Genomic DNA, 16,497 nt, shown 5'->3' on the forward strand with positions numbered 1-16,497 from the left:
GCCCAACACTATTAGTAAAAGTCACAAGCAGCAAATTCCCTCTTTATCAAAGACCCTGCTTGCCTAGGGAGGATACAAGATACTGACAGGGCAAAAATTTAAGGCAGCAATTTCCAATCATTTGATGAGAAGGAGATTTCAATCTCACCTGCAGAAACATGCAGACAGTTACAGAGGAAGAAGTGAGATCTAGGCAATAGATTTCTCTTTTGTTATTTATGCTTCATCAGGAAAACCCTAGATAACAATGAATCATGTTTTCTAAGCTGATCTTAAATACTATGCATTTAAGGATTCAGATGGTTTTACCACATTTCCTGGCCTGAGTTCTTGCAGAGCCTGATCTTTCCAATACACTGGCATGATGAGCCCAGTAGCTCTGAGGACACTACAATGCATTGCAGTCAAAATATTTTTCATTGAGCTACATATATGCCCCAGATTACTTCAACAGAATGCTAATAGGTGTATAAAAATTCTAATAGGTGTATAAATGGACTATCTGTGCAAAGACACAGATGATTTGATGGACTGTCATTATGGAGGCATTCAAATGACAGGCAAGTAACAAACACCATCTGGAGACTATCTAAAGAGGTCTGTTCCAAGACCTGGCTGCAAGTGACAGAGAAATTAACCTGCATTAACTGTAAGGACAGTTTACACACAGCAAACCACACATTCACTCCCAACCCTCTCATCATTTCTGTGATGTACACAGAAAGTTTGTTCATAGGTCTGCAATTCTGTGGTTCTTACTGACTTCAGGGAGCTGCTTGTGGTCCCTTGGAGTTGGAGCTCAAAGAAACATTGCTGCAACGTGCGATACACGAAAGTCAGATTAAAATGATAAGAAATACTACAAATTTATTGCTTGTAATACTTGTCCCAGTGGCTGTAATCACAGTGAACACTGCAGCACAATACCCTGCACAGTCCTGCACATATATTGCTTTGAACACAATATACTTCAATGACTTTGTAACAGACATCTTGTACATCTCAAAATAGCGATCTTTATCAGCCAGTCCCTCTGTTTTCTTTTGCTCTCTCAAGGCAATATTGACAAGAACAGAGTGGATTTTTCAGAAGCAGTTGAGGGTGAGTTAACTTTCCTCTCACAAAAGCTGACAGAACTTCTGCCTTAACTGAAATATCTACTAAAAAGACAAACACTGAGTTGCTGATAATGTGAGACATAAAACCAGGAGATGATGGAATATACTGGTTGCTGAAATTCCAGGTGGGCTGTGAAAAGCACCTCCCCAGTGAGAGTTCTGAACATAATTTTAAGAAAATGCAATAAAATCAATGCTCACAATAGTGGCTACAGTGCTGCTCAGGAAGTAGAGCAGCCTAATGCTCTTGTTGTACAGTGGTTAACACTGCTGTACTTTCCAGGCTGTGCAGCAAGAAAGGGGCCATGTGGGTCCCTGAAAAGTCAAAAGCATCACGAGCTAGCAATTCAGAAGCAAAGAAAGAATACTAGGAAAAGCTGATTAAAAACAGCATAGCACAAAACTGTCTTCCCAAAAAAAGTGTTGGAAATATAATTAATTGACATGTTTGAAATGAGGTTGGACAAGGTATCAGCAAATATACTGTAAGCAGCCAGCACTCATTAACAGGAGTGCTGGACAGGAAATGTGACAGGTCTTCCTCTTATCTTCCTCTATGATTTTTCATTAATTTTCAGCAGTCTTGTTATCATTGCAGCTGCACACAGCTGTCCCAAGATCTGAACTTTGACATTCTAGACCTGCTTTTCTCCACGGGATCATTTAGAAATAAGTTGACCTATTTTCCGCCCTCTACTTTACAAAGGGAAAGGAAAAACAAATCAAGTTTCCTTCTGTATTCAAAGTAAATGTGATTTAGCAAGTACATCATTTAATGGAGTTTAAAAAGTTACACAGAAGAGAAGAATTTTGAAGTTACATTTCAGAGATTTCCTAATCTACACATGCCTAGTCTTTTAGGCTTAATAGTTCTACAGATCAGATCTATGCTTTAGTGGTCACTTCAAAGTTTCCCTCCATGCTTCACCTTTGAAGTAAAGGTGTCCATCAGTTCAGCTTCTCAAAAAAAAAAAAAAAAAAAATCTGTGTTTTTCTTTTTGATCTAGCGACAGGAGAGTCACAGCCACCAGCAAGCAAACCTCAGATCAGAAGGGCAGCTCAACACAACACAGATAGAGCTGGTGGCAACAAAGTAAGAGGAAGAAAAGGAAGATAAATCTATTCCACCATCTCAGTCACACTTCTTCCCCCTTCCCAGGGAAAGAGTAAGTACTTCCATTTTAGAAAGCAGCACGCGAGGTGCAGAGTGGCAAGGAAATGCATACAAACTCAAACACAACCTGCTACAAGAATAAAGGATTACATTCACATCACAATAGAAAAACCTCTAAAAATAAACTTCCTCCTTTAAAAGGACACCCTTTTGTTTAAATGCAGCGAGTGAGATTGAAAATGATTTAAACTTTAGATTGCCTTGGACAGAGTAGAAGAGCCAACAGTGCTCCCTCCTGCATCTGCACTGGCTGAGAGAGAAGTTACTAGAGCTAGAGGGCAATAAATCCTTGAACCATTCCAAGACAATATCAAGACCATTGCATCTGCTTCCATAGATCAGAAAACCACTCAGAAATAATCTCATCATTTCTTCTGAAGACCATCACCTTTCAGATCAGCCCTTGGGGTTTATTCAAATCCCAGTTTCTCCACCTCAAACTTGGCAACAACTAGAAAAAAATCATTCTATTTTCTCAAATTCACTTGCACAAGTTTAGCTAGGGCTGCTCCCAAAATATCACTGCCTGCCTCAGTATGAGGTCAAGGCATCCTACCCTCCCTACTTGACTGGCAGGTCCTCTGAAGCCTCCTGACAATGATCTGTGATCTGGCACTTCAGGCAGGTTCGGGACCTGTGTGAGACACGTAGCTGCCATCTGAATGTGCCCACAGATCCCTCCAGCAAACAGCACACATCTGTGTGCACCTGAGCTCCAGCCTTGGCATTTGCCTTTAGAGGCACACCTCTATACCAGTAATGCCCACAGCTTTTGAAAATGGGGCTTCAAATATTTGTTCCTGTTTCATAATGCAAGGATTTTTATTTAAGCTTTGCTCTGTTTTGTTTACATTATATTTTTTATGCAATGATACTGTAATCACAGGTGCAAACCAATCTAAGTGCCACTACCTCCTTCTAGTCATTTCCATACCTGGAAACCATTAAACTACACAGATAAAGCTCTCTTCTCATGGATCTAAACTAAGTTATCATTATGTTTTTACATCTGTCCATACTACATTGTTTTCCTGTTTACTCCATTTAATGAGCTCTCCTTGCACTTACAAATCTGCAATGAGAATTAAAAAGCTGTTGTCCAGGCATAGGTTACTGTTAATTTTTATCTTCTATTACTCCATTGTACTCTTTTATTACATTCTCAGCTTGGTAAAATTTCAAACTAAACACAAGCTGGAAGTCATTCAAAACCAAGTAGGAGACTGCAGCCACATCTTCTATTGTATAATGTGGAATAGTTTAATGCAGCCCTGAAAAGCAGATTTCCCAAATGCTTGTTAAATTATTTCCATAATTCAAAGGTGACAATGCTTTAATTTCAGGGTAATGCTACAGCTTTATGACTTCACAGTTTTATTTAATGGTCCAATTCACTAGGATATTATGCTGTCTGCATTTGGCCCTAGGAGATGGTTTTACAGCATGGGACTGCAATGCATTAAGCACATTTTAGACTCTCTGTTTAGCCTAGCCCACAGTTCTATCATCTTGCTGGAAACCTCCAAGTTGCTTTTGACGGCACACAAAATTAAATTGTGGGAAATTAGAGCAGCTGGAAAACTGGCTTTCAATGAATTCTGTATTGTCTAATTCTCATTTTTATTCTTCAACTTGAAATATCCCTGTAGAGCATATTCCACCCATACAAACGGCATCATTCCTTTGTGATTTAGGAGGTTTGTCACAAAACAAGATTATTCAGACTGATTAAATTGCCAACAAGCCAAACATATGGTAAATGCTACATGAGAGAAAAAAATAACTCTCAGAGCTCATACAATGCATTTGTTTCATGGTGCTCCACAATGAATGCCAAATTTTATCCTGAATGCTGTACCTATAACTAAAAGTACACAAAAAATAAAATACTTTCCTTCTTAAACACTGTACTGTTCTAAGCTGCAGTGGCAGGTCAACCCAGCTACTCTAATATAAATTCCCCTCAAAGGATATTAAAAGAGCAATTTCTTATCACAGGCAGTTTAATTCACTGACTCCAAAGAAGTTTCCTGAGTCTTCTCTGAAAGCATCCCATTACTATTTTTGTATCTATTTTTTTTTATCCCTGCTGGCTGACCCAGCACTATATGCTTCTGCAGCTTGTTTTCTGCTCATCAGCTTCCTCCTGAGCTCTGATTCAGCCACATCCATCCAGGGCACTGCAATGCATTCAACGCAATTCTCAGCAGAATGACCATGCCAGATGTCTCTGATGGATGACAAGACACCTCTGTTGTGACATCTCGCACCCTCCTCCCCCAAGGTTCTGGAAGAATATTTAATGAAAATTCAAAAGAGAAACATATCCATTGTCAGAACTACAATGTGCCAAAAGACCTGTAGTGTTTGAGGGATAAACTGTAAATCTTTAAGGGCTACCTTTAGTCTAAACAGTAGTAAATAATTTGTAAGGGATTTCCATTTGTTGTTTTCTCTTGGGAAAAAGTCAATCATAACTACAGACAGTAAGCTACAGGGTAGAGGGAGTTTGACCATTTAAGTTGTTGCAAAATCCTGTAGCTGCAGGTATTAAAGGCAGAATTCAGGTCATGCCCTCCTCCTACCTGTTCTTGCTTCAGCCTGCCCAGGGGCAGCCCTCCTCTTCACATGAGAATTTCCCAAGCCCACAAGAAATGCAAAAAGGGCTGAGTACAAGGTGACGCCTGTACCCGTGTAATTGCTATACAAAGCAAAAAGGAGATGGTTTCTTATGGAAAATAGATTAAGGAATTCTGTAAGCAGATGAGCTGAGATTCACATGTGGAAACAATGGGAAAAATGGATTCCATGGACAATAATACAACTGATTGTTTTAGGAACATCAGTGGGATATGTACTATATGGAAGAATAAAAATCTTAATCATTGTTAGCTGGATGAAAAAAGGACACAATTCATAAAAAATTACAAGTATAATTTTGATTATCTACTTCATATCTTATTAGAATCCCTTCCTTTTTCTGAGATTTATACAGTCTCTATACAGCTTTTTGAGACAGAGAAAATAAAACTTTCTTTTTCCTGCATCAGAGAAATTAGCAGTATTTGCACTTTGAGATGAGACTTCAAAACAGAAATTATCTGCAACAAGTAGAGATGTATTTTTGTTAATTAATGAGTTTTTCATTGGGGCAGTTTCAAAAACAGATCTTGGACCAGCAGCAAGACCTGAGATAAGGTTGTATCTTTCCCCAAACTGCAATCCTGGAAGAAAAAAAAGGGAAGAAAAGAAAGGAAAACTATTTGAAGATAGAAAAAATATCTGGCAAAGATAAACTGAACCATTGATCTAGTCATGGCAATTTCTAAGCATTACTGACTTGATAGCCCAGGGTCTGAATACTGTTAAACAGCATCAGTAGAGAAGTACAGTGACAGGATGACTCAACTGTACTGCAAGCAAATCTTTCAGATTTCAAGGGTAAAATTTACTCAGAAGGAGATGAGAAAAGGTCATTCCACTTTTCAAACAGGACAGCAAAACCAGGGCATGGAAGTAGATTGCATGTGTATAGGCTTTGTCCTGGAGAACATGGTTATTAACATTTAAGTAGTACTCCAGATAGACCAATAGATTTCTAAGCAGCATGAAAAAAATAAGCCTCACAATGACAGAAAGACTGACAGACCTGAGGTTCAGAGGGTCTATCAGTTATCTTTTCTATTGACTGTCATGAATCTTCAATTACGATTAATTCAAGTGGGCTGATTATCAAACAACCATCCTACAAGGAAAATCTTTCCCAGCCCTGGTGGCTTTCATTATCCCAAAGTATGACACAACACATTCTTTCTGCACTTTAAATCAAAAAGGTGAGGCCATAGACCACCATGTGTGACTGGAGACCCAGGAAAAGCGAGCATAGCTAGCTTACATTCCCTGTGGATGGCCCTGGATGTCTGCCAGATGTGTTCCCAAAGTACTCAATGCAACCACCCCAATTTAATAATCCCTGCACGGACCCATTCACATCCTCACGGTGCCCTTCATGGCATCCAGCTGCATCCAATCATGGCTTGGGCACATACATTTGGTTCACTTCCCCACACACAGATGCATGGTTGGTGTGGATTCCTCTGTGTTTCTTACAACTGATGAATTTCTCTGTGAAAGTGACTTTGTGTACAATGGGTATATAAGGTGAAAACAACATTATGTTAATAAGGTGCTGTCTTTTCCTTTTAGATCTAGTTTTGAGGGTTTTGTCTTTCACTCTCATTGAACCTTCTTTCTTCTCCTACTGTAAGAAAATGAAAATGAGCATTGCTTCTGTCAGTGAGCCCCATTCACTTTGAGTCTTCCCCTTCTAAACAGTCCTGGATTATTTTCTGTTAACCTCTCTTTGTACAGATATTTTTCTATGCCTTTGATTAGGCATATTAGTGTTCCTGACAACCTCCTATTTCAACAACATATTCTACCTCTGGCAGAGATAAAGAGTCCCCAAGGTAAGATCCTTCTAAAGTGCTTCACAGGCTCTTCTCACTTCTTGACCAATAAGTATGCTATACTTATAGTATACAATACTATTAAATAGTAGCATGTCATCAACATGCTTTTTCAGCCACTTCTTCAGACAGTGGATAAGTACATTCACCCACTCTACTATCAGCTATTCATCAGATATTCTGTGACACTAAATTTCTTTTTATGGTAAAAATTGACTTTATTTTTTTTTAATACTTTTTCCCTTTTTTTTTCTCCCTACAACATTTCCTTTCCCTTATCTCTCTCTCCCTCTTTGTATAACTGCCCAATTCCCTCTCATCACTCACAATCACAATTTTCTGCTTTATTCAGAATTTCTATTCAGCAGTGGGCTCTAAAGTTGACAGGATTTAGAGAAACCACTGCTAACATAAACACAGTAAACTAAGCTGTAATGTTGATATTTCCATATCCACACCAGACACTGGATACCTATGACCAGACACTAATGTGCAAGAAATCTGGCGTTTATCTGCCCCTGATAATAACTGGCTACAATAATTCAGATTCCTACACAAATCCCTTCAATTAAACATGTAAAAATGCTGTTAGAAAGAACTTTAAAAAATAGAAAGAAACTTAAAGTAGGCTTAGAAAGAACTTTAAAAAAAAGGTAAGTGAACATTAAAAACCCACTTTTCTTTAAATGCAATGATGCTGCTCATTTCTGATGGTCTGATTTCCTCCTTGAATTCATCCTTCACAGATTAAAGGCACTGTAATTCCCAGAAGGCATGAGCTCTCTGCACCTCCACTTTTAAAAACACTAAATGAGTCATTGCCCTAATTTTCCATTCCAACTCCAAATTCTTCAGCTTGAACACATTTTGGGCATACAGAGGTTACTGCTTCTTGAACTGTATACAGAAAGAACTGCCAGCCTGAGTAAAATAAAAGCTTTATTTAGCCCATGAGCCTACCTCTGCCTCTGAGGGTGAAGAGAAACCCAGGGAAGCCAAAAGGTTTTCCTGAAGCTCATTCCCATTTCCCAATGGTCTTTGCCTCACAGCTACCTGAGTGGGAAGCTACATCTAAACCTCCATGTTTACTTGCACCTTCTGAATCTATCAGACAAAACTGGGGCTTTTTCCAGATGGGTTTTTACTCCCTCTCTTGATCTATCAGCCTCCTGGCTGTCCTGTGGGGATTTCAAGTTGAATTCATTGTATCAGGAAAAAGCAAGGAAACAAAAAGCTCCCAGATCCCGTTGTGTAGTCATTTAGGTGCCCCTTAGCTCATATATGATGAAAAAGAATAAATTCCTGTGTGCTTTCTCTATGTCACAATGATCTCCACTATCACCTGTTGCAGTTCCCCTCAACCATCTTTTTAATTTGTTTACTCTCCCCAAACGTGGAAGCCATCCACGTTTCTCCATTCACAGGTGGTGTGTTACAGATTTATGCCACAGAACAGTAATATTTTTTCTGTTCCTTTTATGTACCTAGCGTAACAACACAGAATTTCGTATTTCACCTTTCCCTGAATATGGAGCACTTTCAGAAAACTAAGCAGAAGCATCATCTGAAAAAAGAAGCAAATTGAGAATCCATCTCTGTGTACACAAAGTGATTTTTTTCCCACTTTGCACTTAATCGATTACTATAAACAATTTTTATGAGAATAACAAATAAGAGAAATTCCCAGAGAGAAAAGAAGCTCTTTTGATTAAGGTACCTAAACCATATTCTGTTGACCCAGAAGCATAAGTTTTCCAGGCTAGGAGGTTCTGCCAGTTTTCCCCACCTCCACCTTGCTCATAACCAATGTTATGAGAATGTCAGCAGGTTCATTACAGATAGAGAGCAAATCAGGTATATGCCTTCTGGATTTCTGCCAGATAAGGTTTTTTTGAGGAAAGCAAATGCAAGGTGTTAGTCAAAAATTCTACTTCTTCAGCAGAGATAAAAAGCACTGACAATGTTTTGATCACACATATTTATATGATAAATAATAAAAATGAGCACATTTCCCATATTGAAGATCAAGGAAGGATATTCAGACAGAAAGGTGAAACTCTGTTTCAATTCTTAGGAGATTCAACAGCAAAGGAGACACATCTTATTAAATATTTGTTACAATTGAATAAAAAACATACTTAATAATTAATTGTTGTGCATTTAATTAACATAATCACTGCCCAATTAAATAAAAATGAAAATTTAATTTGAGGCACTTTAAGTACAAGGAGATTAAGGATAAAATATGAATATCCTGAGTCCTCAGTTTTCAGCACTGAGTGTGGAAGTGATATGTGGCAAAGTAGTTCAGCCAGAATTAGCAATTTAGAAAGGGTAATAAAACATTCCTTCATCTGCACCTGGCCACAGGAAGCAAAAAATGCCAAACAGGAGATGGTGTGGGAAATTTCACCTCCATTTCAAATACAAAAAGCAAAAAAGGAGCTCTACCATCCATCCCCATCCACAATAAGGGCCATGTAATCTTTTCTCATACTCTTGGCTTGACAATCCTATATACCAAATAGGACCCACTTAAGGGGAGAATTTGTCAGACAGATCTGTTCATTTGAAACAATTCTTATTTTAAACCTATGGAACTGTAAGGTTAAAAAGCCTCAACCAACAGGTCACCTTGCCAGGCTCTTGCTCTGCTACCCATCTCTTTGGTGTCCCCACTCCTAAGATCATCACGCATTCTTCTCCATACAAATACCAGGGACAATCAAGGTTTCCCCTCCTTGGAATGCCAAAGGCAGCACATTTGTATGAGGGGATGTATTGCTGCCTACACCAGCCTGGAAGGGTTTATAGATAGCTCAGTAAGAGGAGTTTAATAATAATTCCCAGATCTAGTATTCTAATAAAGCAGAGAAACCATTCAATTACAAAAGAATAGTTTGGATTCTAAGTTTCTATCTCTTTAGTAAAAACCAAACATGCCATCAAAAGTTAGGATATTATGAAGTGCCCTTTATAAGGTGCAGATACTGTTGAATATATCACTTAGCAAGGCAAGTCCTTCAAACTTATTTTAAATATCACTTTTACATGGATCTTATTTAAGGAAACATCTCAAAGTGAAACCTCAGTTACAAATTTGCTGCTTCTTCCCCACTCTTGAGCTGTATTATTGACATCTCTATAATTTTATTAAGACCATCTCAGATCAAATTAGACCCAAGATCAAGCAGCCAAGTCAAGGTTAGGTCATTACCTGTTATGTTGCAAAAAACACGGAGTGGTCCCAGGGGTCCACTTCCATCAGAATCGATGTAGAAGAAACCTGATGTCCTCCCTTGGTGTCGGTAAGCCTCACAGGACTGCTCATAGACAGCTTTGAAAGAAAGAGAGAGGGACTGCATCACAGACAGAACACAGACAGCCATGTTTTATACATGAGTACTGCATTAATTATTGCCATAACAAACCCTGTTAGCACACAGCTGATTAGCATGTGAAATTTTACGGCATCTGGGTTGGAACCCATGCTCTAAATCACACATTTCTTTAGCTAATTCCTTTAAATTAATGCAGGCTGGCTTTAAAGATACAGGTACTTGCTTTATTTTGGATTAAAGGATGCAAATACTTAAATAAAGGGATATGAACTTTCAAATGTGACATATGTAGCCATGGAGAGGTACATCTATTCACCATGTATGGTATTTCAAAGACATACTTACATACACACAGGTACACATGATTTACTACCTAGGCATGCACTTAAGTGTTCTCAACACGTGGTAGATATTTTTGCCAGTCCTTGCCTTCCCTGCAGGATTAGGTTAACAGGAAGCATTAAAGCCCCACCACAGTCTACTGTCCAAATGAAATCCATTGTTCCCCAGCAGAAAAGCTCAAGCTCAGACATGGTCTCCATCCTAGGTTATGTTTTTACGCTTTAGACCTAATTTTATAAAACCAACTCTTTCTCTCTGCTTATCAATATTCTTCTCTTAGTGTACCAGTGCCCATGAAAACCCAAGTGGTTAGTAAAACAAGTACAGCAGGTCATCGAGAACAAGAAAAAGAAGAAAAGTCCACTGGTCAGTACAATCTTTGTATTTGAGGCGTATTTTCTGAAAGCTACAACTGTCATTTCATATGAAGCAAAGAGAAAACTCACACAGAGAGGCAATCTAGAATATCAGAAAGTCACATGTATGATCCTGGACCTTGAACAACAACCTTAAATCTCATTTCAGGAGTTGATTTTTTTTCCTCCCCACCTGCTTAAACACTTACCTGATAATACTGACAAAATTATTCTCCTTAACAGTTTATGACTGCTGTATTGAGGCTGTAAATACAACTGCAAAGTTCCCAGGGCTTTTCATGTAAAAGAAACTCAGGGAGCTTTGCAGATTGATGGCAGGCCCAGCACTTCCTCACCACTGCTAAACACAATCCCTGCAGAAGACAGCAACTGCTTCACAGCAGCAGGAATAGCTCCTTACTCTCACTCCTGTGCACACATGGATTCACATTCCACCTTCTCCCTCATTCTCTTAAATAAACTTCTCAAATGAAACATTCAAAAGGCATATATGGTGAGCCCTGAAGAAGTCTTGTCTGAAGAATGCTGTGAGATATTTCACTACTTAGATATTGGACATTTCTTCACTTCTGCCAACAAAACAGAACCACAGTTCTAGGGACTCTGGTCCAAACTGGCTATGGATTAAGTCTCATCCTTCAATCATTTGTACACTCACAAAAACATTCTTTCCCTTGCACACTTCTTGCCTAACCAGGTATCTTTAGCAGACAGAACATCACTGAGTGCTAAACAAGCACAGCACTATCCTACCCAGGGTTAAGAAGCTGCTTAAGGTACTCAGCACCTGATGAGACAGTGCCTTAATTAGCATCCATCCTATAATAAAGAGAATTAGGAAAGCCATTTCCTCAGAGTCTGATGAATTCAAGCATGGTAGGAGGCCTGAATATCTCTAAATTCCCACTGTGATAGCTGGCCAAGAACACTTATTAAATGCAAGTTAAATAAAATCCCCAAACCAGAACCTATTCTTCCAGTGCTCAGAACCTGAGGGGCTGACAGAGTCCCTGAGTTGCAGAAGTGCTGACAGAAGCAGTGGGCATATGGAGGTCAGGAGAGAGATGGTAACAGGCAATTAAGTAAGCAACCGAGGAATCATGGTTTGATCAATTTGCAAAGTTCTGAAACTGCAGTTCACTCTGAATTCGCTGTCATCATCGTTACAGGACACTTCATCTTGTCTCATTAGGGAATATGCCAATTGCTTCCTCAGAATTGTTTGCTGAGTGTTTTTGAAGACAAAGGATGGTGCGAGGGGTAGAGACATAAAACAAGTGTGTTGTCAGGGAACTGGCACAGCAAATCTCAGTCTTCATCACAACTTGTTCTTTCTAAGTGTTCTTCTTCTTGACTGTCATTTTGGCTGGAGCCCATATCTGAGTTTTTCAAATTAGTAAGGAAAGATGTGAAGATTCTGCCCTTAATAACATGGGTAGATTCAAACAGAGATGATCTACTCACCTTTAGATAGCCCCTTTGTCACTGTAACTTTAGGGGAAAAAAGGCTATACAGAGCTAGAAATCAGGCTAAAGGTGCTCAATTGGTATAAATCTGAAAGGATACACAAGCTTCCATAAAACTACAGTTATGTCTGCCAGAAGGAAATCCATCCTGGCCTTTCAGTTACATGAGAAATCCAGCACTACATACTGGGAAGTAGCAGAAGAAATGGGAAAAGGCCATAAACCTCAAGCTCTAGCACATAAAACATATTCCATCATGATTAGTGAAAAGCAGTTTTGGTGGGCAGTTTATTTCATACCTGCACACAAAGTTTCACATGCCTGTATCTGTAGCACTTGGTACTGCACACTTCTAGACTGCAAGCAGATGGGCCATTTATTTTAATTCTCTTTTTTACTATTTTTTTCTATATAAAATGCATCAAGAAGAAAATTATGTTTGTTTTTCAGTCACTGGCAGATGCCCCTACAGACATTTTGAGTGCACCAACCTTTCCAAGCTCTGCTCAACACCTTTGTGGCCTGAGATGCTTTCTTGCTTCAGAACAAAGTTATTCAATTCCATTTGCTGAAAAAGGCTCTATTATGACAGTAACAACAACTTGAAGCCATCTTTATGGGTCCATGAAAGACAAGATCTCTTTGCTGTCATTATTCTCTTTTTGCAATCAAAAATATCATATGAAGGTAAAAATCAGAGAAACAGCTGTGACTGTTAAGACCCCAGAACCTCAACTTTGAAAACCGTCTTCACATTTATGCTCTGTTTTGTGTCAGGTTTCTCTGGTGTAGATGGAGTTGTGTTCATTTTGGGAATATCAGGGAAACCATTATTGTAATTGTCATTAAAGAGTCACCAACCATTTAAGAATAAAAGGCCCCACTTTCAAAAAGCAAGCACTAAAGGTAATGATGGAACTGTTGACAGCTACACACATTTTAATGGCAAAGAGAATTTGCACCTTTTTAATAAAGGAGAGGTATTCATCAGTTCGTTCAGAGTAGAACCCACCATGAATTTTCAAACATTATTTTTACCAATATTTAAAATTTATTTAAAATTCATAAGCTTAAAAATCAAAACTATGGCTCTGAAATGTATACTCCCCTCTTTTTTCAAGCCATACACTACACCTCCCCACAGAAATATCCTAGCAAAACTATAAATATTCACTTTGATTGGTCATGGTTCAAGCTATAGATCCATGATTCAGACTTCAGTGTCAGAAAAGCATTATCAGATTTGAATATCATTATAATACAACCTTTTTTGACCTTTTGCATAAAAAACCATTCAGAATTTAATTTCCTAATCTCTGCATCAAGACCCTTATGGCTGGTCAGGCACAGCACATGCAGGAGCTCTCTGTTACTCCACTGCCAGGTCTGAAAGGACTGGGGTCACTCTTGCTTTGGGTCTGCAGTTGAAAATTCAAGCCTTTATTCAACATGCTTCACAAGCCTGAAAGGTTTTAAATATGAGAAATTGTGTCACTGTTCAATTCTTTGAAGTATCTTGAACCTGATAATCCAACTGCTCTAATTACAGTCCTTCAACCAGAGGTGATTTTATCCCAGCCATGGCTGAAATCTATAACAATTCATAAAACATGGCTAAGCACAAACATTTCCAAGGTCAAACTTCCATTTTTTCTGACATAAAATCTTTTTTCTTCACTTTTTCACAGACTGCCCCTTGCTATATTGATATCTGGCTTCCAATCCTCCTTTTGCCCTAAGCAGTTCACCTGCAGTCTCCATGGCAGCCTTTGCTAAGCACAGGCTTCCTGTTCCACTGCGGAGCTGCTCAGCAGATGAGCCTTTAGATGCTCTCAGCTCCTAAGTTCTTAGCTCTGTTTCCTTGGCCTTCATGTTCTTATGAAACCTCTGCTGCCTTTCAGGCTTCATTTTTGGTTTTTTCCACCTCCAGTCCTACTTTGGCTAAAAAAAAAAAAAAAAAAAAAAAAAAAAAGGCCATTCTTTGTACACAGCCTTGAACTTCTGCAAATAACTGTTTGAGAACTTCTGCAAATAACTGAGAACTTCTGTTCTCAAGGAGCAAAATATTTAAAGCCCCCTCTCTTCAATGGCTAATGAACCTGCTATTCACTCAGTAAGATGCACTCTTACCCCATATTTAAAAATCCTGCTTGCTGTTGCACTCCATGTAAAGGTCCGATGGCACTGCTCAGTTCTGCTGCTGGGAGGACCAGGCAAGGCAAACCTCTCTCTGCTGCACCCAGCAGCACATTATTTATGTAGATACCACCAAGAATGTAAACTTCCAAACAAAAAACAATTTGTTTGTTTTTTTTTTTTCCCTCAGACAACACTGTCCTTTTCAGATTTAATGGACACCAAGATAACTTTCCTCAAAAAATAGAAATAAGCCTTAAAATCCCCCATATTTTGTTCTGACTGCATTCCCTATTACTTTGGAAATTGATTTCATTGCATGAAATGTGAGCTAGGGATTCAGAATTTCAACTGTACTAGTTATGACTACCAAAATGAATCCTGTAGTATTCCTGCCTCAAGATTAGATTCTCATAATCTAATAAAAGTAGCTGATAATTTTCAATTTCTCAGAGGGAGAGAGCATTTTATGGTGGTATAATACATAAAATACATTAAAGGGACCTAAAGAACTTTAATTCTTTATTTCATTGGGAGGTGCTGACACTGTCCACTTTTCAGATAAAATGCAGCAGCAGTGAGTTGCTTTTATCATCTCTAAAAACTGTAAAGTCATGAAAAAAGGTAGACAGAATACTTGCAGCAACATCATTTCAGGCTCATTTAATCATTGTGTAATTCTTTGCATATTACACAAGAAGAGTAATAATAACCCCTATAATGGTAATTATTATTGCATTCAGAGGTGAGAACTTATGTACTGGTTAGACTGGACAGGCCAGTAAGAGCTGGAGATTCTGCCAGGATAATCAACCAGCCACAGACTGACCTTGGGAAAACAGATATACACAAATGCTGAGCAGGCTGAATTAAGTATTCTCAACGAAATGCTCAGAGCTCTTGGAGGCAGATCAGAGATGACTATTTCAGTCTCTGCACATGTACCTTAGGCCTGACAGATCTGCTCTTACAGACTTGGAGTAATGAGCAATGAGCAAAAGATTTTTCTAAATAAAAAAGAAAGCAGTATGTAATGGCAGGTTTCTTATTTCAACAACAGAGGGATTAGTACAGCAATGAACTCAGGGAGTGATCATAATTCTCACCCCTAAGATACAATTGTCTTGTTAAATGCCAGAAAAACCTACTCTCAAAACCTGGATTGTGACAGCTCTGCTCTTGACAGAATAATGCAGTCTCTGCTGTGACGTGCCTGGATGACAGACAGCTTATTTCTTCCTTTTTAGAATATGTACTTGCTCATCTGGTAAAGAATATGTTATTTCCACAAATGGAATTAAAATGCCTTTTAGCACAGGGTCTCCTAAATGGATGCTCAGGAGAGATACTCCCATTCCACCTGGTTTTTAGACAATCTCCTGCCATCCAAGCTTGGGCTCCCCCTGGCCAAGGCCATGCCAGGCCATCCTCCCCTGTCACTGCCCTGCTGTGGCTGGAAGGCAGCTGTGACAATGACAGAGCCCAGCCTGGGGCTGCTGCTGCAGGAGGGCAGCCAGGGACAGCCAGACCCTTGTGAGGGAGGGACAGGAGTGACCAGAGAGGCAAAGGATGCTGTGCAAAGCTCAGAATTTCGGTCTTGCTGCAAAGTCCCCGTGTCCCTCAGGGGATGGTCACACCTGGGGATGGCTGATTTTACACAGGACTGAGTGAGTTTCCCACATGCTCCTTTCTGCTGGAAAGTCCTGAGGAAAGTCCCACATTCAATGTGTTATTTATAAGGAAATCTCAGGCAAAGGGAAAAACTTTTTTTAAATGAACACCCCTGAAGAGAATGCATTAATAACATAATAACTTATTACAAAATAAACAATAAAAATTCATATTCCAAAAACATGGTGTGAACAAAAATATGCAGGAACACCAAGTGCAGTACTGAAGGTTTGATTTGAATATTAAATGTGTTTTCTTTAGTCAAAGAAAACCAGCGTGTTTAAGCGCACACGGAAAAAAGCTGCTCAAGAACCTCAGACAGGAAAATTGGCTATTCAGGACATGCAAATTGCACTACCAAACTCACTAGTAGGCATCTATCAGACTGAAACTCTCAAAACC

The 16,497-nt window shown here is 39.0% G+C and overlaps 1 protein-coding gene across 1 annotated transcript in view; it reads right to left on the reverse strand.

Annotated features, from left to right (window-relative positions):
- The window catches only part of CNTNAP5 (contactin associated protein family member 5), a 270,547-nt gene that overhangs the window by 85,762 nt on the left and 168,288 nt on the right, over positions 1 to 16,497 (reverse strand). Inside the window, exon 12 of the mRNA XM_059476246.1 lies at positions 9,979 to 10,098. Coding sequence (XP_059332229.1) covers positions 9,979 to 10,098 — 120 coding nt within the window. The remainder of the gene's footprint in view (positions 1 to 9,978; positions 10,099 to 16,497) is intronic.

The sequence above is a fragment of the Ammospiza nelsoni genome, chromosome 7 (genome assembly GCF_027579445.1).
Source record: "Ammospiza nelsoni isolate bAmmNel1 chromosome 7, bAmmNel1.pri, whole genome shotgun sequence".
Taxonomy (NCBI): domain Eukaryota; kingdom Metazoa; phylum Chordata; class Aves; order Passeriformes; family Passerellidae; genus Ammospiza; species Ammospiza nelsoni.